Source organism: Carettochelys insculpta, chromosome 20 (genome assembly GCF_033958435.1).
Source record: "Carettochelys insculpta isolate YL-2023 chromosome 20, ASM3395843v1, whole genome shotgun sequence".
Classification (NCBI taxonomy): domain Eukaryota; kingdom Metazoa; phylum Chordata; order Testudines; family Carettochelyidae; genus Carettochelys; species Carettochelys insculpta.
Window position 1 is genome coordinate 8,660,368 of NC_134156.1, and position 22,348 is coordinate 8,682,715.

General features: G+C 46.4%; 1 protein-coding gene and 1 long non-coding RNA gene across 3 annotated transcripts in view; one reads left to right on the forward strand and one right to left on the reverse strand.

Annotated features, from left to right (window-relative positions):
- TMEM94 (transmembrane protein 94) overlaps positions 1-22,348 on the reverse strand; it is a 118,492-nt gene that overhangs the window by 32,901 nt on the left and 63,243 nt on the right. For both annotated transcript variants that reach the window (XM_075014849.1, XM_075014850.1), the window contains exons 16-27: positions 21,496-21,669; positions 16,610-16,712; positions 14,273-14,490; positions 13,094-13,275; positions 12,778-12,916; positions 11,210-11,325; positions 5,840-5,939; positions 4,535-4,643; positions 3,009-3,198; positions 2,197-2,274; positions 1,555-1,640; positions 275-356 (exon numbers count right to left, since the gene is read on the reverse strand). In XM_075014849.1, the coding sequence (XP_074870950.1) occupies positions 275-356; positions 1,555-1,640; positions 2,197-2,274; positions 3,009-3,198; positions 4,535-4,643; positions 5,840-5,939; positions 11,210-11,325; positions 12,778-12,916; positions 13,094-13,275; positions 14,273-14,490; positions 16,610-16,712; positions 21,496-21,669 (1,577 nt within the window). The remainder of the gene's footprint in view (positions 1-274; positions 357-1,554; positions 1,641-2,196; positions 2,275-3,008; positions 3,199-4,534; positions 4,644-5,839; positions 5,940-11,209; positions 11,326-12,777; positions 12,917-13,093; positions 13,276-14,272; positions 14,491-16,609; positions 16,713-21,495; positions 21,670-22,348) is intronic.
- On the forward strand, positions 11,186-21,814 carry LOC142023671 (uncharacterized). Its single transcript, XR_012648279.1, has 3 exons — positions 11,186-11,343; positions 16,575-16,727; positions 21,757-21,814. It is a non-coding gene; the product is annotated as an uncharacterized LOC142023671 (long non-coding RNA).

Consider the following 22,348-nt stretch of genomic DNA (forward strand, 5'->3'; position numbering starts at 1 on the left):
CTTGGCCCCACATCAATGACAGCAGCAAGGGGCTGCACTGCCAGGACCCAGCCAAGCCATTGGCATCCCCAAAAGAGAGACTGGCTGACATGGCTTCCCTGCCTCCACCAAAGGTCGGCAAAGACGTGAGCCCAGTCAGTGGGACAGAACTTGCAAAGAGGACAGCAGGAAAGCACGTCCTCAGCAAAGAGCCCCCGAGACTGCTCCCCAGTCCTCGACAACGTCTGAGCTTGGCTGGGTAGCGCAGGCTGCTCCCATCCAACACACTTCCTACCTTCTTAGGAATGGAGGTTAAATTTTTCCCAGTTGCCATGGACATGATGGAGCTGTGGGGGGGCTTGCCCAGAAGAGAGACACTGAGGAAACAGAGAAAGGTTAGTTCTGATGGTGTCCCCGACCACACACAGGATCATCCAACCCCGCAGGCCCAGCACTTGAACTGAAGAAGGAGCAAATCTCACTGCCTCCAGCACAGAAAGTCTCAGCCAGTTCCCCATGTCCACAGCATCGCTTGGTTTGCTAAACTCAAAGTGCTCTGACAATATACTTCTATTTCCTTAACCCTAGACCTGAAGACATTCAGGAAGTGGAAGGTTCAAATGACAAGGGTTAAACTAACCTCCAGGTGACTGACTGGGACACATGGTCATGGGCGCATCTTAAGATGCAGCCCCCCCTGGTTCTACCTGATCAGGAGGGCTCTCCACAGATTGTGCAGCTCCAACCTTGCCAGCCACCAGGGAAGCTGTACGGAGGCAGAAAGAGGCAAAATCCCCCTGCCCTCTACCAACGAGGAGGGGAACTTGGAGGAATAAAGAACACACACACCCTCTCGCTTCCAAGCTCACAGGAACAAGAGAAGAAAGGAGAATCATCCCCCCTCCCCTTGCGGTACCAAGCAGAGCAGGAGAGAAGGGGCATATTTAAAGGGTGACCAAAGTCAGAAATGAATGAAGTGCCCCTCAGATCATCCACTCCATCCCTGGCACTGCAGCATTGTCCCTGCAAACTTGCAGCTCAACACCAGACAGCTGCATCGTGATCTCCTGACCTCACGCATCATATCAACGTGTGACCTCATGTCCCAATGACACTGTGATGCTAAACCTTCCAGCATAGCACCAAGCCAGCTCTCCAGAACCTTACAGCTCCCCCAGCTCTCCCCAAAGACAGCTCCTTCAGCTCCAGGAAAGGTGCATCCCTGCTCCCCACATGAGCCAACACGTCGTCACTATGACTGTGGGAATCCTGGAATAGACAAGGCCATTTGCAATGTTCGTATATGATACCAGGTTGAGGTGAACATCCAAGGAAACCCCTAACAAGGGCTCCATAAGGAAGGACAGTGCTAATGAAGCCAAGCCAGAGACAAGCATTCAAAACCACTCAACATATCTAAAGACCCTTTCAGCCAAGGAGCTCACAGGCCGTCACGGACATTAGTTAACTCTCGCAGTACCCCTGACAGGTATTAGCACTGCAAGATGATAGCCCCACAGGGCAAAGCCCCAGCAAAGGGAAACACATCCCGGGAGATGCCCTCGACTCACTCACCTTAGCAGCGGGTAACAGAAACAGGAGAGCCACAGGATGTCCGTGGTGCTCAGAATGGGTGGCAGCTGCACCAGGCAGGAGAGGAACTGAACAAAGAACACCCGCCAGGGAAAGGCAAGATCAGCAACAGGACTGGGAGAGCAACTACGTCCACACCTGCTTCTCCCACAGCCCAACTGGTAAGCAAAGGGACAGGCGGGATGCTAGGGAAGCTGAGGATTGTTTGTGGAATGTGCTGGAAAGCCTGGCCTGCTGCTCTGGACTGCACGGTGGCAGAGGCTGGAGACTGACTTCCCCGGGAACAGCAGTGCCTATGCAAGGCCCCAGGCTACACAGAGAGGGCAAGAAGTGATGGAGGTTAGTTAAAACCTTACCTACAGCAGAAGGACAGTCTAAGCCAGGAGGCAACCACAAAGTCCTACCATGGCTTGCACAGTAACGGCCCTCAATGTGTGCTCATTCATAAGATTATGTTCAGTCAGCAGTGTGTGTAATTGAAACAAGCATACTGGATACACACACTGTAAGAGATGTATAAACCCTGGTGAATGCCAGATGCCACCCTTCCAAAGCTGACCCATCCCAGTGGGCTACCCACTCACATACCCCCAGCCTTCCTCCCCGAAGCACTGCAAGGCTCACCTGAATGACCACCAGAGTCAGCTGGCACTGCAGCAAAAAGAGGAAACACTTGCGGATCCCGTAGGTTGCATGCCTGGCCTGCAAGGAAGCACAAGCCCCTGCATGGCAATCACTGCGGCAAGGAGCCCAAGGGGAGCTTACACTCACCATGCAGTGACAATCTCCCAGGAAATAGGTTGGCTGGTAGAAGCAGAGGCTTGGGGTTATGTGGGGAGGGTGGGAGTGGAAGGCAGAGGAGTTGGGCAAGCAAGAGGGTCCCCAGCCCAGCTGCAGAGGATGGTGAGGATGGAGGTGGGGAACCTCTGCAAACCTCTTGACCTTTCCAGCTATAATGCTAACTTTGCAGGAAGGGCTTTTCCGCCTGAAGAGCGGACCCATTTTAAGTCAGGATGCTGCTGCCGCCCTCCTTCTTCCCACAGTGCCACTGCGTCCTTGAGTAGCAGAGCTTTCACACCCATCAAAAGACCTCACTTCACAGTCTCACCCTAGACCCAAGACAATGTGCTGTGACAGTCTCGTACTGACTGCCCGGCTCTCCCATGTCCCACGTGCTACGCTGGGAAGGGAGAAGCCAGGTAGAACAGTGTCTCCTCAATGCTGACCAAGCAAAGGGCATCTGGGTCTCAGCAGGGAGTGCTACGGACACCGTATACAAAGGGGCTAAAGAAGCCAAGTAAGAGGCCACATGAGACTTGCTGTGCTCTTCATGGCAGGCAGGATTACTAGGACTGGAGACCTTTACAGTCAGGCTGTAATTTTTGCGTGGCCTGACAGACCTTCAGTGAACCAAAGGGGGAACGTAGCTGACTCACCTGCTCGATTAGACGGATAATGCTGATGCTCTCTTCCTGGCGGAAGGACAAGGAACATGGCAAGCTGTTGAGCTGGCCTGAGAGCTGCAGGGGTGTAAGGTCCTCTGAGACTTGGGCCATGTTAGTGCTCGTGGTGTAGCCGAAAGTCTCCCAGGAGCAGCGGGATGGATAGAGGGGATCCAGCGCTATGCTGCACAGACAAAGACACCACCACATGGGGATTAAAAACTAGATTGAGTACACAGCACGAACAGTCACATGCTATGAGTTGTAGCTACATCACCAATGGCTGGCTGACGGAGTTTCTAAAGTGTCTAATGGAGTCAGGAACAGAAGTCCGATCAGCTTTCAATTAACCCCAAGGTTTTCAGAAGTGGAACCTTAAGGACTTTGGATGTCTCAATTGTAGGGGCCCAATCTACAGAGTTGGGTGCCCAGCACTTTCTGAAAATCAGGATACTTGATGTTTTTTCTTGGGATGACCCAAGATCACTGGTCACCTCGCTGATTACAATTGATCTGACTCACTCTGATGAGAGGCAGATCAGCCCACGACAAATGCAGTAATCCACACACTGGAGCAGCCTTCCCCTCTGGGAATCTTTGGTCAATCTTTCATTCAACAGAATTAATGCCAATCTACTGACTGGTACTGCGAAGGGCTGCCAAACACACAAGTGATGCACAATGCACTCCTTGAAATGACTTTTGGTACTACAAACGTCCAGCATGACCTGGGTCAAGCGGACAACTAGTCATACTGATACATTACAGCTGTTACTCCTCTCCCATGGGTTTAACAAGTTAACAGAAACAAAGGACTAGATAAAATGTTGTAGGTTTATCTTGGAGACATCCTTGCATTTGCACAAAAGGAACTGGTGTGACAAGAAAATTGGTGTAAAAACGAAGCACATGACTAATTTTCAAAGACTGTTGCAGTCGATTTTATCCTGTCCTTGTAGTTTTTAAACCAGGATGCTCCTAAGACCATTAGGCTCTTTTTAAAATGGTTCCCTTTGATCTCTAACAAACACTTTAACATGTGCATATCCTCTAGAACACACAGAAACCTGGCCTCTCTTTAGACAGAATATTTATATGTTGACACCCAGCTAAACACACAGGCAACTATGATTACAGCATTTACATGAAAAAGCCCTTATCCCAGAGTTTTGTAACACACGTGCAAAAGTAAAAACTTACATTGCCCAACTGCACAATTGTGGAAGTTTGTACACACACACACTTTTAAAAATGGGAGTCCAACTCCCCTTCCAAATAATTTAGTCCCACAAATTAAGCTACGCTATTAAATTAATTAGTATTGTTCCAAAAAGACGTGAGCAATCACCCCAACCAAAGACAGGAGGTTTCAAAAACCCCTCATGGAAGAAAGTCCAGGCCAGTGCTAATGGAATATGCAACTGTGAGCTGTGGGAGTTGCTTTTTTCTCACAGACACACACCCAGCTCTTCACTGCCAACAACCATCGAGCTGGAGGAGTCCAGACCCAACTTTCCCACCTGATATCACTCTGCAGGAAAAGGCAGCTGTTCCGCAGGTTGGCCGAACTCCCCAGACAGCAGGTCACCTCTCCATACTCCTGCATGATCTTAATCATCTCACACATGGCTGAAAGAGAAAGACAAAGAGAGACTTAAACACCTTACTGCAGCATGTACTAAAACTGGCACAGCAGCAGTTTAAATCTCCTCTCCCCAATTTTTATGTATGGAGACAAGCAGTTAAACCTGTTAAAGGTCAACCAATCAACAGGCCTCAAGACTCCTCTTTGGAACAGAGGTCCAGAGGGGCTAAGACCATTAGCTTTTTGACCTTTAAAATATACAATCTGAGGTTAAAAGATATTGCCCTTCACATTTACTAGGAACTCCCCAATGAATTCTAAGCCCACAGCAAGAATAGAACTTATTTTAACTGTTCATACAAACCCCTCTTCTTCCCACACCAGGAAGCTCTATGATCTGGCCTCCAGAAAAGGAAAGCCAAAAATCCTCCCACCTCTCTAAGCTTTCTAGCCACTTAAGGACATGGGGATGCAATCCAACCGCACTCCGCCTATAACCCTTGGAAAGAAACAACTGCTCTCCTGGTACCTATGCACTTGCCTGTGGAGGGAAGAGGAGACATTTTGATACAAAGCTGATTCAGAGCCTTTAGAATTGTAGCCTCTCCTACTAGAGACACTGTTCTTTGAATTTGCAATTAACATGGACTTGGCTGCACAGCACAAAGGCCCCGTTAAAAAATGTCTGAGAGAGAATTAAAAATAAGAATTTTCCGCTTAAAAGGCGACTTTCATGCAAGACTGAGTCACTCTCCTCAAGGAGCAGTATCCCCATTGTGCAGATGAGGGAACTAGGGCACTTAGAGGGGAAGGGGTATAAACTAATCATACGGAAAGCTACTGGCAGTCAGGAACTCCACTGTAGCATCTGCCACCATTGGAAATAACTTCTGAGTCAGGTAAGCCAGGGAGAGAGCAAACAAACTCCTCTGTAAGATGCTAACACTGATTTTTCAGTAATGAGCAGCAATGCTGTAGATGCTCACTTCTGGAACACCTATTAAAGCTAAGAGCTTCTCACCACAGCAACTCAATATTGAACGTCCCATTGACTTCAATATGGAACAGGCTGTGGCCACCAGCACATAGGACTGCTATGCAGGCTCATCCATCTATCATTCCCTTCCCAGTTTTCTGCAGGATCTGCCCACCCTCCATCCTCTTATGACCCATAACAAGTATCTGGAGAAGGTGTTGGGCAGCTGATGCATGGGACTGGCACAGCTCAGCAGCCACTTACTCTCTGAGGTGCAATCAGTAAAGAGGGGCACCAGCAAAGGCACATTGTCAATGTTCTGCAGGTGAGGTCTCACCTGGTGGATCCCTCGTGGAAGTTTGGCCTGTAAGGGAGGAAGAAGGAGATTAGGAGGCAGGAGAAAAATTGTAAATTAATATCAAGGCCGTGATTATTACTCCTCCCCCATTCTTGCACTCAAATCTGTGTGGTGAGAGGTCCCTCCGACTGCAGGGTCCACTGTAGAGAGAAATTGGCTCTCTTAAACAAAAGTAAAAGGCGGCTCCTCCTGCAGCGTTACCTTGCAATTCACATACCAAATGGCCCTTGCTCTCTCCGATGATCCACTATTTGCCCCCTGCAGTGTTTGACTACCTAGCTAGTACTCTAGTTCAGCCACTGCGTTAAGAGAACAAATCCTTCAGTGCAACCCAGAACACCAGCTTAGGACAACCAACAGAAACAAGAGTGGATGTCAAGCTAACCCTGCTGCTGGAACTGGTCTTCCTGGGCAAAAGGGACCACTTCGTACGAGGGTTGCTCACAAGGGGTAGGGGCTGGCCCAGTATGAGCATTTGTTTGATGCACTGGTGCTGGAAGTTACGTAAGAACAGTCATGCTGGGTCCACCTAGCCCAATATCCTGTCTGTCGACAGTGGCCAATACCAGCTGCCCCAGAGGGAGTGAACCGAACAGGTAACAATCTCTCTCCTGCCGTCCACCTCCAGCCTCTGACACCATTCCTACCCATTCTGGACATTAATGGACCTAACCTCCACACATTTATCTAGCTCTTTCTTAAACCCTGTTATAGCCCTAGCCCTCACAGCCCCCTCTGGCAAGGAGTTCCACAGGCTCACTGTGCGCTGTGTGAAAAAGAAGTTGGTTTTGCCTTCAGTGCTATCCACAGAGGCTGGCTCTGGCACCAGCACCCACGTGGCATGGTATAAGGAGAGCCATCAGCCTCCCGCAACTCCCAGATCCATTTTGCCAGAACTCCAACAGTGGGGAAGCAGGGCGGCTCACGGAATGGACATAAGCAACATCCTGAAGAACACCAGCTACCAAAGAGGTAACTGTCTTCAAGTGCTTGTTCATGTCCATTCCATATTGCATGAATACCTGTGCATGAAGGTCTGGCAAAAATTACCATGGCTCAGTGGCAAATTCCATCATCGCTCCTGCCAATAGCTAAGCATGCAGAGCAGCAATATTAATGTGCCTGCCAGGGGGTACAAGCATCTGTACACCCACCCTGGCCCCAACTGTTTGAAGGTGTCCACTGTCAATGAGCGGGAGAGACAGGGTCATCCAGGGGCTACTCCTAAATAAAGAGTCAGAGAAACCAGACCTTTTTGGGAGGAAGATTTATTCATCTGTGAGCCTTCACCTCCAGGTGGCAAACCACCGAGCCCTCCTTCACCAGTAAGGCTTTATCATCTTGCAGTCTATGGGCTAGTTCACTGAATGCCTCCTGGAAGCCATAAGGATCCAACTTCCTGCTGAGGTGAAGCACGCTGTCACCAGGGCAAGGTCTTGGGTCTGTACCCTGGTACCCACCCTCGCAATGACAATCCTCACAAGTGCAACTCTGCACAAATGCTGAGCCACTATGACGCCCCCAGTACCAAAGTCAGAGGGTCTCCAGTTTGCAGAATCCTGTGGGTGATGTGCACGGCAAGCCGGAGAAACGGTGTCCAAAGACTGGCGTCGAAGGCTCCAATGCACGGTGCGGTGACTCAACACAGGCAAGCACTGGCAGGACACTCCCTGCAGGAGCGAGCGCAGCTGCACAGCCAGGGACCGCAGAAGAGGTGCTGACCTGGGTGCTGCTAACACCAGGGCGGGAGGCACCAGGAGGGACAAGCCAGGCACTCTGCATTGAAGTGGCGGCGCTGCATGCCAAGCCCAAGCAGGACCAGTTCAGTGCTGGGGTCAGCGCCAACACCATCAGCAAGGTTTTAAGCCTAATATCCTGCTGTCTTTCTTGGTGCACAGCTTGAATCTTTTACAAATACGACACTCGTCACTAATATGGGCCTCACCTACACAGCGAGGGCAGCTGGTAGGATCACTGACCAGCATGGTCTTCTCCCACTGGTCACAGTTCTTGAAAGCCCAGGGAAGTACAGAAGCCCTTCTAGGGGACTCACTAACTTTACCTGCACGCTTGAGGAAGGAAAACTACTAAAACCTACAACTACAGAAGGTTTGAATGAACAGCAGACGGCAAGAATTTTGCAGGAGGAAAAGAGCATTCAGTGCACAGTCACTGGCGGTACAAAGGAACTGAGGTTGGGAAAAGCAGGGGGCGGCCCTTATGCCACCCCACGCAGGCTCTACCCCAGAGGATGCCAGAGCTGGTCCCCTACAGGTATCACTGAGGGAAAAAAGAGAAGTTTCTCACCTTGTGCAGTAACGATGGTTCTTTGAGATGTGCTCCCCAGTGGGTGATCCACGGTAGGCGTTAGGCTCGACCAGCACCGTAGCATGGAGACGTTTCCTCAGCAGTATTGAGCAGAGCTGCGCATATGCTAACCCAGCATGCACCGTTCATGCCACTAGGACAGCATGCGCAGCCCTGCTCTCTCCTCAGTTGCTTCATTGACACCCTAACTACGTCTACTGCACTGAGTAGAGAGGGGGAGGGCAGGAGGCAGCGCACTCATGGGGACACACATCTCAAAGAACCATTGTTACTGTACATGGTGAGTAACTTCTCTTTCTTCTCTGAGTGCTGCCCCCGCGGGTGCTTCACGGTCCTGTAGAGCAGTACCCCCTTATTTGGACAGTGGGTTTTGATTCGGTGCATCTACTGTGGACAGTGCTGTCTTAGCTACTGCCACATCTTTGTCTGCATGAGAATGTATTGCATAATGTGTCATAAGCGCGTGGCCAGAGGCTGCACAACACACATCCTGTAAGGTACTTCCTTTTGGAAGGCTATGGATGTTGCCACTGATCTCATAGACTGTGCCTTTGGAAATATTGGGAGTGGTTTGTTTCGAGTAGAACAGCATTGTACTGTGCATGTAGACGTCAGTCACGATATAGGTTGGGATGACAGAGGCAATCCCTTTGATCTCTGTGCAATGCATAAAACAATCTTTGCAATCTTCTAAAGGATCGTGCCCTGTCTATGGAGAAGGATACAGCCCTTCTGACATCCAAAGCATGCAGTTTGGCTTCCACATTGGAAGCATGCGGTTTAGGGCAGGAGGTGGGTAGGATTATAGGTTCGTTGATATGGAAGTGAAAGCAGACTTTTGGTAGAAAGGCTGGATGCGGTCATACTACCACTTTGTGGAAGGCTGTATATGGTGGAGAATTGGTCAAAGCAGCCATGTTATTGCCACTAAAAACAGCATTTTTATTGTTAACATGGCCAGGGAACATGTAGCCACTGGTTTTTGAATGGTGGTCCCGCCAAAGTTACAGTCAAGATTCATATGCAGGGGGTTTTGTGGGTCGTATGTCTCTTTCAGAGCACAGGATGAGAAGCAATTAGACTTGGAGAGGTACATATTGTGTGTTGGTTCTCATGTGCTCTGTAACAGCACCTCTGTCACTTGCTGGGAGTAGTGGCATGCTGTCTACGGGAGCCAGACAGAAAACCAGGCCATCCGATGTAGGGTATGCAATCTGGAGTGACGCACAGTACTCTTGTTCAGAGAAAGTTAGGGGAATCAGATGTGACTCGGCCGCGTTGGATAGCAGAAAGGCCCTCACACGCAGCACTTAGAGCTTTCTTTTTTTTTTTTTTTTAAATGGGTCACGTCAGCGGAACGTGTATCTAGTGTCGAAACCAACAAGAGAGAAACCTTTAACTTCTTTCTTCTTCTCTTTTCTCCGCACAGTATCCCTGCAGTCATAGGGCAGACTGGGAGAAGCAGCATAGTGCCCCCATGTGATTGGGTCAGGGACTGAATGCTGTGGTTCCCTGAGGGAGCTCTGGTTTGTTTAGCCACGGTTTCCCGTCGTGCTGCAGGGAGGGACGCTGCTGCAGCAGGTTTTGAGTTTGTTCTCTCAGCGCCAGGAGAGAGAGCACCACCGTAGGTTCCTCCAGCACCGGTAACAGTTGTACTTCAACTGGTGCCGTTTGAACGCTCTGCACAAGAGCCTCTTCTCAGTCTGCTGGTGCCGGTACTGGCTGTGCCGCCACTTTTTTTTTCCCCCCCATAATACAGACGCATGCAGCCCTGTCTGTTGCTGCTGCAGCAGGATTTGAAGCTGTTCTCCTGGAGCTGGGAGAGAGAGTGGCACCACAGGTTTCTCTGGCACCGAAGACAGCTGTATTTTAACCCCATGCCAGCTGTGCTCTTGGCACAGCAGCCTTTCCCCAGCTCCGCTGGTGCCAGTAATGATTGTGCTGCTGCTTCTGGCAGCGCCAGTGTCATGGGTGCAGGAACCACTTCCCTGAAGCACCGGCTTTCGTTTTCCAAGTCGACATGAGCTTGGGCTTTGTGTGCTCGAAGTGCCTGGTGTGTCTCCTGCGCTCACTCTGGGCAGGGAGCCAAAAGAGGACAGCTTAGCCTTTGCCTCAGTCCCCAATAAAGAAGGAGGAGCGCCCTGATAGAAGGGACATTTCCATGTGCGGAGAGTGAGTCTGACAGCAGCTCTGGGGCTTTGTCAAAGAGGAGCATTTTTAATCTCAGCTCCTTATTTCTTCTTGTTCTGGCAGTGAAGTTCTCACAGTGAACACTCTTGAGGAATGTGTGCCTCTCCGAGGCAGGGAACACATTCAAAGTGCCCATCAGAGGTGGGCATAGGATCGCGGCACTTCAGACCTTTTTTTTTTTTTTTTTAAAGGCAAGTGTTAGAGGCATTTTTGTGTTCTTTCCTGAACTACTTTAGTTTTGTTTTGCCTCTCGTCCAGTTTTCTTTTTTTTTTTAACCAAGTCATGTCAGCAAACCATGTGCAAGGAACTGAAACTGACAAGAAGAGGGAATTTCCCTCTTTCTGCTTCCTCTTTTTTTTTTTTAATTTAAGTATACAAGAAGAAGAACCGTCTAGACAGAAAAACCATGAACTAATAACTCTATGCTACATAGTCTCTAATTACAGGTCTGAGGGGAGAGGTGAGAGCCTCACTCTATCTGCAGCAGAGGGCGGTGATGAAGGAACTGAGGTGAGAGGGGAGCTGCGCGCGCTATCCCTAGTGACGCGAACGACACACACTGGTTTAGCGCATGCGCAGCCCCACTCGGCTCAGGAAAAGTCTCCGTGCTGCAGTGCTGGGCAAGCCCAACACCTACCGTGGAGCAGCCATGGGGACAACACTCGAAGAAGAACTTCCAGTACCAGTGCATGTGGTGAGCACATGGACCTAACATGGAATGGACATGAGCAAGCACTCAAAGGATGGATACACTCACCCTGTTGCAGTCCTCCAAGAAGCTGGGGATATCGCTGTCTGTTGGCTGAAAGCTGATGAGATCCAAGTGCCCTTCCTCTTCCATCAGCAGAAGGCCCTCCACATCATCTCGAGAGACTGGAGCGATGAGCAGAGGTAAAAATAAGCACAATCCTCTCTACACTGCACTGTTCCCAGCCATGTGCCCTTGCAAAGCACACAGCACCTTCATGTGGAACTGTGGAAGCCTGGAAATATAAGCCCTGATTTTCTAGGTTAGCTGCAGTCAGATCCCACTAAATTGTCTCCTAAAATAAAATATTTCCAGGTAACTAATCTGCTTGGAGGCAGACGCATGAGCCTGGTGTCTCTAATCTTTTGACACATGACAGCTCTTCTGGCTCTTTGCTCCCTGTTCAGTTTTCTGGACAAGAGACTGGAGAAATCCCATCTTAAGTAAGGAAGAAGAACAACTGCCAATCAAGAGACAGACCCACAGGATAAGTCTAAAACTGAAAGAAAGGCTAAACTAAACCTAAAACCCTGCCATACTGCATTTCAGAGCCTGGGTCAACTGACTCAGGTGTGCTCTATGGGACTAAAATAAGCAGTACAGACACCCATCTCTGGCTCTGAGACCCACCTCCCACACCAGGTTTCAAAGCCTGAACTCCAGGCCAAGTAGGAACATCTTTGTTGCTATTTTTAGCCCCGCAGGTGAAAGCTCAAGTCAGTTAACCTGGTCTCAAATTCACTGCAGTGGGTTTTGGGGGAGGGGGAGATGGGCCAATGTAGACATACCCTCGATTACAATTTTTCTGATTTGTCAACCTTGATAACTATGTTTGGTTCTCTGTGCCTTAAATATTGAGCCTGTTCTGGTATGGCTATGGTCTGATGAAGTGAGTCTGTCCCACAAAAGCTCATCACCTAATAAATTATTTTGTTAGTCTTTAAAGTGCTACTGGACTGCTTTTTTGTTTTGATACCCTCACACAGTACATCAAGGCTGCAGAATTCATTTGCAGTTCTAAATGTTTAATTCAATGGTAGGCTATTGCAGGCGCAATCAAGTGTGCACACCTAGCTCAGCAGTTAGATCCCCTAAAAGGCCAGGTGAGTGACAGAATTACCATGATCACCCTGTACTCACCCACCTGTTAGGCACAGTCAGCTTTGGGCTCTCAGTTCTCATAAACTAGGACTGGTTCCAGTGAATTACGTACAGGTTAAACAACACTGGGGCGCATCTGATTGGGTTTTTGAGAGAACAGAGGTCTATTTTCTCTAGGGTTATTAGTGCACGTTGCACTATGTTTATACCTCTATATGGATGAGGAAGGGATCAACTGAATGGTTCATCCTTTCCAGATTCCTGGTTTCGTCCTTAAGTGGGGGCCAAATAGTCATATACCATAACTGGCAGCCATAGCAAGAAGCCACCGAATCACAGCTGAACTCCACTGCTGGATAGTGAACCCCAATCAGGGCATCCTCTCTTGCTTACTGTACACCACACTGCTTAGCTACAGGTGGATGCCCCTGACCCTGAATCTTACAATCACCTTTCCCAGAGGGCAGTTCTCTCACCCTGATTCAGGTCATCATGCAAAGAACCTGCATGGCTGGGGCTGGAGGGAGGAATCTCTGACCCAGGCACATCTCCGTTTGGTGTTAAGGATATATGGCAGTTCCAGCCTGTCTCCAGACCCATCTTCTCAGCAAACACCTGGGGGAAAGGACACAAGATTTTAGAAAGCTGACACAGGGGCCAATATATACAGCTGCCTCCTGAGACTGACTAGGCAGTGGGTTATTCTCAGATTGTATTTGGTGTGAACTCTTTGGCCAGTCAAGGTAGGGGCTATGCATGTTCAGAAAGGGATGTCACAGAGATGTAGCCTACCTTACTCTTGAGCTCATCTTCCAGGGAAAAATAGACAAAACGAATGCAGGCATTGACCAGCCCATCAATGAGGCGGACGATGTCAAGCCGGGCCTGGTATTGAGAGGAGACCATTCCCATGAAGATCTGGCCACTCAGCGCCTGGATACAATCCTCCTTCTCCATCACTTCCCCAATCCCTTCTTCACACGTGCAAACAACACGCAATCACATTGGGACAAACATCCACACATGTATGCAGGGCATGGACATGGATGAACACAGATAATGAGATGTGACCAAATGGAGACAGGCACCCATATGTGCAGAAACATGGAGACACACATACAGAAGGATAGATGACAAGAGACCCAGATGCCCAAACACGCAGCCAAGAACACAGTGCAAAAATACACACAGCATGGGAAGGAAGAAAACAAAACAAAAGACGTTCATTAGTTATAAGAAAGAGATGGGAAAGGCACAGTACATGTGTGGCATAATGTACACATGTGCATTTTAAGGACATCACACTGTGCTTAAACAACACAGCAAGTTTGGTGGAGTTGACAGCCCTGAAAATGAAGGGGAAATGATCTCAAGTAATTGGATCAAACAGGTTCTCTCTGCAGAGATACTGCAGTGGCTCAGAAACGAGCTACTGTGGATTTAGAGTCTGACTGACAGGATTCCTTCAACAGATCTAGCTGTAATTAACAAGGTCTCAGTGTAGTACTCAGGGATCCTGGTGTAGCATGAGAAATTGTACAAGGAAACGCTCGCTAATTATGCCTCCTATGTGAAGACATATTACTGCATTTTATAGAATGGGGAACTGAGGTACAGAGGAGTTAATGCTGCAGCTTTTCCAAGGAAACTAGTCACTTCCTGATTCCTGAAAAACAGCACTAGTAACTTGCATTGGACTGTACAGACAAAGCCCAGAACAGAACTCAGTACTCCTGTTCTAATAATTAGACCAGTGTCAGATGTAACTATTGTCCTGTAAATTTAGGTAACTACACAAAAGAAATCCACTTAAGTAATCCAGCATAAGTAAGTATTTCCCTTTAAGGGAACGCTCAGATCTCAATTTCCAAACACTGCTTTGGACAGCAAAGCTGCTACAGCTCTATACTGATTGAGAGCAAACAGACCTAGCTGAGCAATACACCCCACAACAGGAGGGGAGAGACATACCGTCAGAGCTCCAGCTGTTCCTCCTGCTGCTCTGTTTGATGGGTACAGTCCCAGGAAGGTCACAGGATGTGAAGATGGCACTCTGTCCAGGGACCTGCACTAGTTCTATGCACTTGCCATTGAGCTGGGAGGACAAGGCACAGTGCATTGGTTTGTAAGCTAAGGCAGAGCAATAGCCTGAGAGACATGCTCGCTGGTAGAAATCCAACACTTTCTTCCTGCATGGAAGAGACAAGATAATAACAAAAGCTATCAGAGGCATGCTGCTATTCCCACCAGTATAATCCCTGGGAGCTCAGAATTGGAGGAACTCAAGAATGCAAGTTTCCTAGATTAATCCCTGCAAGTTTGTTTCTAGCATCAATCACACTGGTGTAAGAGTCTTTTGCTTGTAGCTTCGAAGGGTCCTGTGGCACCTTATAGACTAACAGAAAAGTTTTGAGCATGAGCTTTCGTGAGCACAGACTCACTTCATCAGATGCTGCTGAAGTGAGTCTGTGCTCACGAAAGCTCATGCTCAAAACTTTTCTGTTAGTCTATAAGGTGCCACAGGACCCTTCGTTGCTGTTACAGATCCAGACTAACACGGCTACCCCTCCGGTACTTGCTTGTAGCTTGTATATTCTGAGCTACAGCCACTAGAGGGAGACCTGAACATCTGACACTTCTTCCTTAGTAACAGAGAGTAAGCCGTGCTAGTCTATACACTATCAAAACAAAAAGCAGTCAAGTAGCACTTTAAAGACTAGCAAAATAGTTTATTAGGTGAGCTTTATTAGGTTAGCTTACTGTTTTTGGTTCTCTGTGTCTTAAATATTGAGTGTGTTCTGGTCTGGCTATGGTCTGAAGAAGTGGGTCTGTCCCACGAAAGCTCACCTAATAAACTATTTTGCTAGTCTTTAAAGTGCTACTTGACTGCTTTTTGTTTCTTCCTTAGTGTAAGGGATAGAGGTGCACAGAGAGAGTGGGTGAGCAGACTAATATAGCTTACTTCTGATGAACTGGAGACGCCTATGATAATTTATGAGCATTAGCCGTGTTATGTAGCTGTTTGGTTATTGCCAGAGATTCCATGCACGAGTATGTGAGGTTAATACACCAACAAGGCTGTCACTTGTGTGGGGGAAGAGGGCAATAGGCCAGATTGCACTTATCAGCAAACACTGGGTAGATAATACTGCAGCTGGGATGCAGACTTCCAATTGCATTTACTAAACAGATTTCCCCAGACAGCTCTCAGCCCTTGTCAGATACACAGAGAAATCAGAGGACTTATGAGGGTTTAAAGACACATACCTCTCAAGGGAGAAACAAGGCTTCTGGGCAAATGTGACCCAGATTCCAGAGGTGAGGGGGATTTGGGGTAAAACAGGACAACCCAGGCTGTTAGCTCAGGTAGATATGAAGAGACTATTTATTGTTTGAAAACCCATTTCTCTTGTTACACTGTGTTCCTACTGTTAAGATTAAACAATACATTGATTTGAGAAAACTGCTTTGGGTCATACTATTTGCCATGGGTCACAGATCCCAAAGGAAAAACAGCAGACAGCCAAACACAGCTGAAACTGCAGAGCAACCACAGTTGTTCTATGAGATGTTGTAGAATCACAGAATTGTACCCAAGAAGGCAAAAGGCTCAAGGCCTAAGACCCGGCGTGGGTAAGCTCATAGAGAAAGGGAGGATTAAGAAGTGCAGCTAGCCTTGAACTACTATAAGATTTCCATGGTGCAAGCTACACAAAGACTCCCCCACCATCATAGTGTCATTCCAAATAGCGGCACACTGTCAACGTGCAGTTACTGGAGTAGCTTAAAATTCCATAACAACAAGAAGTCCTGTGGCACCTTATAGACTACCAGACATTTTGGAGCATAAGCATTCGTGGGCAAAGACCCAGTTGGTCAGATGCATGAGTGGGGGAGTTTCAGAGGAAGATTTAAAGAGGGAGTCTCAGTCAAGGGGCGGCCCAGAGCTGACAAAGTCTATCCTACTTACGCCATCACTTGTCATGTTTAGAATTCTTGGGCACATTTTACAGCAAGGTTCCATTTATAAAGGGTTTCTAAATGATGAGCAAATGCTTGAATACATGATTCCTAAATTGTTAAACAGTCCAATGGAACAATAGATTGCTTATAACCATGTAATCCCTTTGCAATGCATTTATAACCCACTGCAGATATCTCAAGTTTATAACATGATTATAATAGCTGTCTCATTTATAAATGGCTTATAAAATATTGTTACATGGAACCATAATATAACCATAATTTTATCTGGTAATTTATTTTGAACCAGCAAATCCTGCACGCAAAGTAGGTAACGCCACCCACCTGTCAGAGCCAGAGAGGGGGTATATATCAGCACCATCCCAGAAGTCCGTGCAGGCCTCAAGAATGATGTCAGCTGTCCCATGAGAAAGCATCTGCTCAGTGCCTAGATGAAAAACAGGTAGGTGTGTCACCTGTGCATTGCAAGTTAAGGGATTCAATTCCCATGGCCCATTTGACAGCTCAAAACTACTGCACATCCCACAATATGACAGATTGTCCTTATCTGCCCAGTACAACCCACTGGTCATGTCAAGAGTGTCAGCTATTGAACATGAACTACTCAAGATGAGATGATGCAGGCTGGGATGCTATTTGCCTGGCTAGGAGTTAACTGAGCTAGTAGTAAATTGTGGACCAGTTCCAATACCTCCCTCCTTACATTGACATTCTCCTTCTCCTGCAGAGAAGCGAGGACCAAGTGGCTTCTGCACACAGTAGTCCTCCAAATCAGGATATAACCAGGAGTAATGCAATCATGAGATGAAACTAAGCAAAAAGAAATGTTAGTTGAATAGCAGGGGATAATTGAACAGTGAAAGCCATTAGACTAGAGCGTATCAGACTGGAGGCATCATGGATTGGAGAATAAGGGGCTGGGACTGGGATTCAGAAGACCTGGGGTTCTACTCACTGGCCTGGCAAGTCATTTCACTTGCCTGAGCCTCACATAACAATACGGACCTGCTTTATAAAGCACTTTGAGAGCTACTAATGAAAAGCGGGCTATAAGAGCCAGGTGTTATTACTGTGAGCACTATTCCACTGAAGAATTTGGGTGATGAATGGTCCTTGCTTGGGGTATTTAAAACAAGGCTACACAAAAGCTCAAGATAGATATACTGTTGAGAACAACCCCTCACACTGATCGGGGAGGAACCAAGATTCCTTTACATCCTTTAGGTCTTTCCATCTGTTCTAATTCTAGGATACTTTAAGACTGACCAACAACCCATAACCCATCCTGCTAAGCCTGGGTGTTCCAAAGTGTCTCAGATCATCATGTCATTTTCACTTATCTGGTACAAGACCAGGGTATAGTAGGTAGATCAAAAATCAAGGCTGTAGGGTCTGCCTTCCCTCCAGAGTTCCTCTCTCTCATTAGCTTGTATGGAAGCATTAACATTGCATACATGCAGTATTCACTGCCAAGGTTAACTTGATTCCCTCCTCCAGCTGCTCTGTGACTCTGCCCCCAATGGTTTCAAAGCTGATCTAAAGAAAAAGAAATCACTTCCAAAATGTGAATCCAAAGGCTTCCTGCAGGCCTTGCTGCTGCGCGCAGACACTCATGCTAGCCAATGAGGTCAAAACCCAAGAATATTCATTCATACAAATCAGTTGGGGACCTTCATGAACACTTGGAAGATTTTCCAAAACATACCAGCTCTCTACTTTGTGCTAAAAATAGACACCACATGCTGAGTTTATCAACAGGCTGAGTTTATCAGCATAAAAGATATCTGATTGCAATGAGAGTAGAATATGAAAGATGGGAGTTTGTATGAGGCATGGGTGAATTTTCACTGTAAAAAGCTCAAATCCTCCCCATCTTAGATGCATGGCCTGATGGACTCTGCTGTGAACAAAGGGGCAGGAGATGCCAGCAGACCCCTACAAAGTCCATGCCTCCTATACAGAGTAGGAGCTGGTGACAGAACACACACACACACACCAGCAGCTGGATGCCTGCTTTCCATCTCACATAGCTGCTGTTGAGCACCAACATCACCTCACGCAGCCCACCTCACTGTTGTTCTGCATAAGTTAACACCAGCAACACAATGCATGTCCTACTCCAATCCGCCCGGGGGTGGTATTGATTCCAATGCCATTGATGGCATCATAATCTAAACCTCCCCCCAGCTGGGATTAGTAAATTACAAGGTCAATAACAAAGATGGAATTCTACTAAAACAGGGGCCATAGTCACTGAGGCTTTTGCCCTACAATCTGCACCTAAGCCACATGCCAACATCCAGGTAACGCTCACTGTCTACGTCTTAGTCAAACTACTCCAGGGACCAGGAAAAAAAAGAACCTACAAAGACAGATGGCTTCTGGCACAAGAAACTAAAAACCCCCTGGGCTATAACTCTAGGTAAATTAACAACCTAACCTGGCAACACAATTATTAGCTAATGAGCAGTGCGATCCTTCACAAATGGCTAAGGAGAGCTATTAAACACCATGACTGTTCATTATTTACATTTGTGTCCTGCACAGTTACACTGACTTGCAAAGCATGAGACTCCTCGCTAGGCTCTCCGCAAAACAAAAAAGCAGTCCTGTAGCACTGTAAAGCCTACCAATATAATTTATTATGTGACGAGATTTTGTGGGACAGACCCACTTGTTCAGATCTGGAGAAGTGTCTGTCCCACAGAAGGCCATCACATAATAAATTATACTGTTAGTCCTTCATGTGCTACAAGACCGCTTTTTTGTTTTGTGAAGATACACACTTACAGGGCTACCTCTCTGAGACTAGGCTCCCAGCAGTAAACTGGGTGAAATCCCCACTCCCATCTGGCAACAGGGGTGGGAGAGGAGGTGCTCTTGGTGACAGGCTGTGGTCTTTACTCAATCAAGCTGTTTTCTTGTAGAGCTAGAGACAAAAGCTAGCTGAACAGTAATGAGTCTGTTCAAGTGACTCAGAGCACTTGCACTGGATACGGACTTGTGTTACAACTCTTCCTAAACAAGAAGCTCTCAAGAGCAACACCAGCATCCTGCACTTGTACAAACACAAGATGACTATGGAAAATTAAGAGTTTAACTACATCAAGGGAGGACGAGCCATTAGATCATTTCACTCCAGGCACAGGTGAATTCTTATTCACCTCCAGTTAGTGTAGATCTGGGGCAAAAAAAGTCCAATTAATAGGGACCTATTTCACTAAACAAGACAAGAAAACCTAGAGATGGGCTATGCACTATTTCCGCTAAGGCTGCATTCCCAAACCAGTTTGGCCACAGACCAGTTTTGAGATTGAAATATATTGATAGAACAGCTGTGTGCTGGTCTGGGGGTGGAGTGTTCATACTGAAAAGTTGCTGTACATACTGCTCAAAAGTTGATTTAAGAATTTAGTTGATTTAATATTGAGTCTGTTCTGGTCTGGCTATGGTCTGAAGAAGTGGGTCTGTCCCACAAAAGCTCACCTAATAAGTTATTTCATTAGTATTTAAAGAGCTACTTTACTGCCTTTTTTTTTTTTTTTTTTTTTTTTTTTTAAAAGAATTAGTGTTTTCGATGTCTTATTTTACAAAGAACAAAAAATAACAAGAGAAAAAATCATTTAATGAACAACTAATAGCCTTCTGATAGGACAGTGAGCAACCCTATAATTAAGTATAAAAATTAAATACAAACCCAAAACAAAACATCAACATAACAGTTGAAAGAAGGGTGGTTAGTGTTGCTGTTCTGTACAAAAACAGAAAGGATAATATCGTTCAAAAAAGGACGGTCCTTCCTTAAAGCTTAAAAAACATTTTTATTAAAAAGGAAAATGCAAAACAAATTATGCATGGAAAAATATTTTTAAATTTTGTGGTTTTAGAAATTTGTTATTTTTACAGAAAACTATTCGAAAACAAAAATAAACAACATTTGTCAGTTTTTTTTTAAATGAGAAGAGTGGTTTTGCATGTCTGTTTTGGCCTGAGTTGCAGAACAACTATACTATTATGACTGTTGTAAATATCAGTATACCTACAATCTAAATACTATTCAAATAACTTAGTATTTTTGATATAAACATAATTTCTTATTTAATATTTAGAAGGAAACATATTGCAATCACCGAAAGTTTTTCACAGAACACCCATTCTCATTGCGCGGAATACCAGAGTTCCACAGAACACAGTTTGTGAAACACTGTGCTAAGGTAAAGAGTTTACTGCCACTCCATCTTTGGTTTCCTTACTGAGGTCTCATTATGGTGTACATGGATTCAAAGTTTCATTCCACGGTTTTTAAACCAAAACAAGTCTCAGTAATTCCTGCACCAAGATCCTTTTAATTGACCTAGAGCATAATTTTACAAATCTACACAACCCCGATTTAAAAACTATAGGTGATTAACAATCAACCACATGTATAAGTAATTTATTCCAATGTTTAATTACTCTCACTGTTATAACTCCTCTTACAATTCACTCTAGAGAGAACCGTTACAGTCACACACACACACACACACATAAGTGGGAGCCTTCTAGGAAAAAAAAAATAAAAATTAGGAGACGTTAGAATGAGGCCAGATTAAAGGTGGTCCCCTATATTGAGAATCCCTACATTCAATGCTGAACAACACACTTCAAAGCCCTTGCTAAAAAGACAAGGGGGCATTAACTGGAACAGATAACAACTTCTTCCAGGTCATGGTACGAGATTAAGTGCTGGACAGATGTTAATCTCACATTTGGTTTACTAGAGATTTCCAGCTCTGCGTAGTATTGATTCTGTGAAACAACAAAGTCAGAGCATAGACAAATTCCTCGTATTCTGTTTTTCCAGAACACACACACACACACACACACACACACACACACACACACACGATCATGAATACATTGGACAGAACATAAGCTAGAATCAAATTATAAAGGTTATTCACAACTGTCATACTTTTGAGCAAGAGCTGATCTCACACTGGAGTCTGGAAGAAATTCCTCCCAAGAGGTTATAGCATTACCAAGAAGTTATAGCTGCTTCTTTAGCAGATGGTATTGGCTGCAGGCAGATGTAGAACATGAGTCTAGAAGGAGCTTTGGTCAGTACCACCGTGGCAATTCCTAGGTTGTTTTTGGTACTCGCAAAAGACTCCATCTCCCTCCCCCACTACATCTGACACCTACACCTGGGAGAAGAGAGGCAGCCTTACTGGTGGTGGTGTCCTTAACAAAAAGGCTGATCATGTGACTCAAAGGTGGTCTCCTCTTGGTGATGGAAGAGAGTTTTCCCAGCACTGTCTCCTTTACCATCTCATCAGTTGGCAGGCGGTAGAGAGCCAAGTGGTTCTCCTGTTTGAAAAGCTCTTTGGCACCAGGTGTGAAACCTGTAAGAAGAATGGAAAGGAGAGAAGAATTACAACCCAAAGCAAAATGAATGAGTTCTAACTTTGTTGTTGTTCTCTCTCTCCTAGCTACAGTCTTTCTGATACCTTCCCAGAAGACAGACTGAGCCAGCAGCATCTACCAGAAACCAAGTCAGTGTCATTCTGTTGTCCCAGTGTGTGCTAACAGCCAGGTGACAGAGATAGGCTAAGCTAGCTGACTTGTCTCCATTCTCATTATGTGCATACACTAAAATGCTTTGAGATCTACCAATGAGACATGTTATCTAAGAGCCAGATGGTATTATTAGTGGAGTCCTTAGCACACCTCATTCACTTCAAGGAGGTAGAGCTATCCAGAACAAGATGCATAGCACAGAAAGTCAGAAACTCACATTATAATCCCAGCTCTGCCACTGGTTCCTTACATGACCATGTGAAAGTCACTTCACTTTCGTGTGCCTCACTCTTAAGCGGGACATTGATATTTATCTACTTCGCAAGGTTGGGATGCAGATTACGGAGTACTGAAGATGTGAAGTGCTATATATTATTCGCAGATAGCCACTGCCAGTTTCTCTGTAATACACATAAGCCTAAACAGTAGCACTGACAAAGACACCAGAGTGAGCAATTCAATCACTCTTATTGGTCATTCTTTGTCCACTGTGGGGCAAAAAGC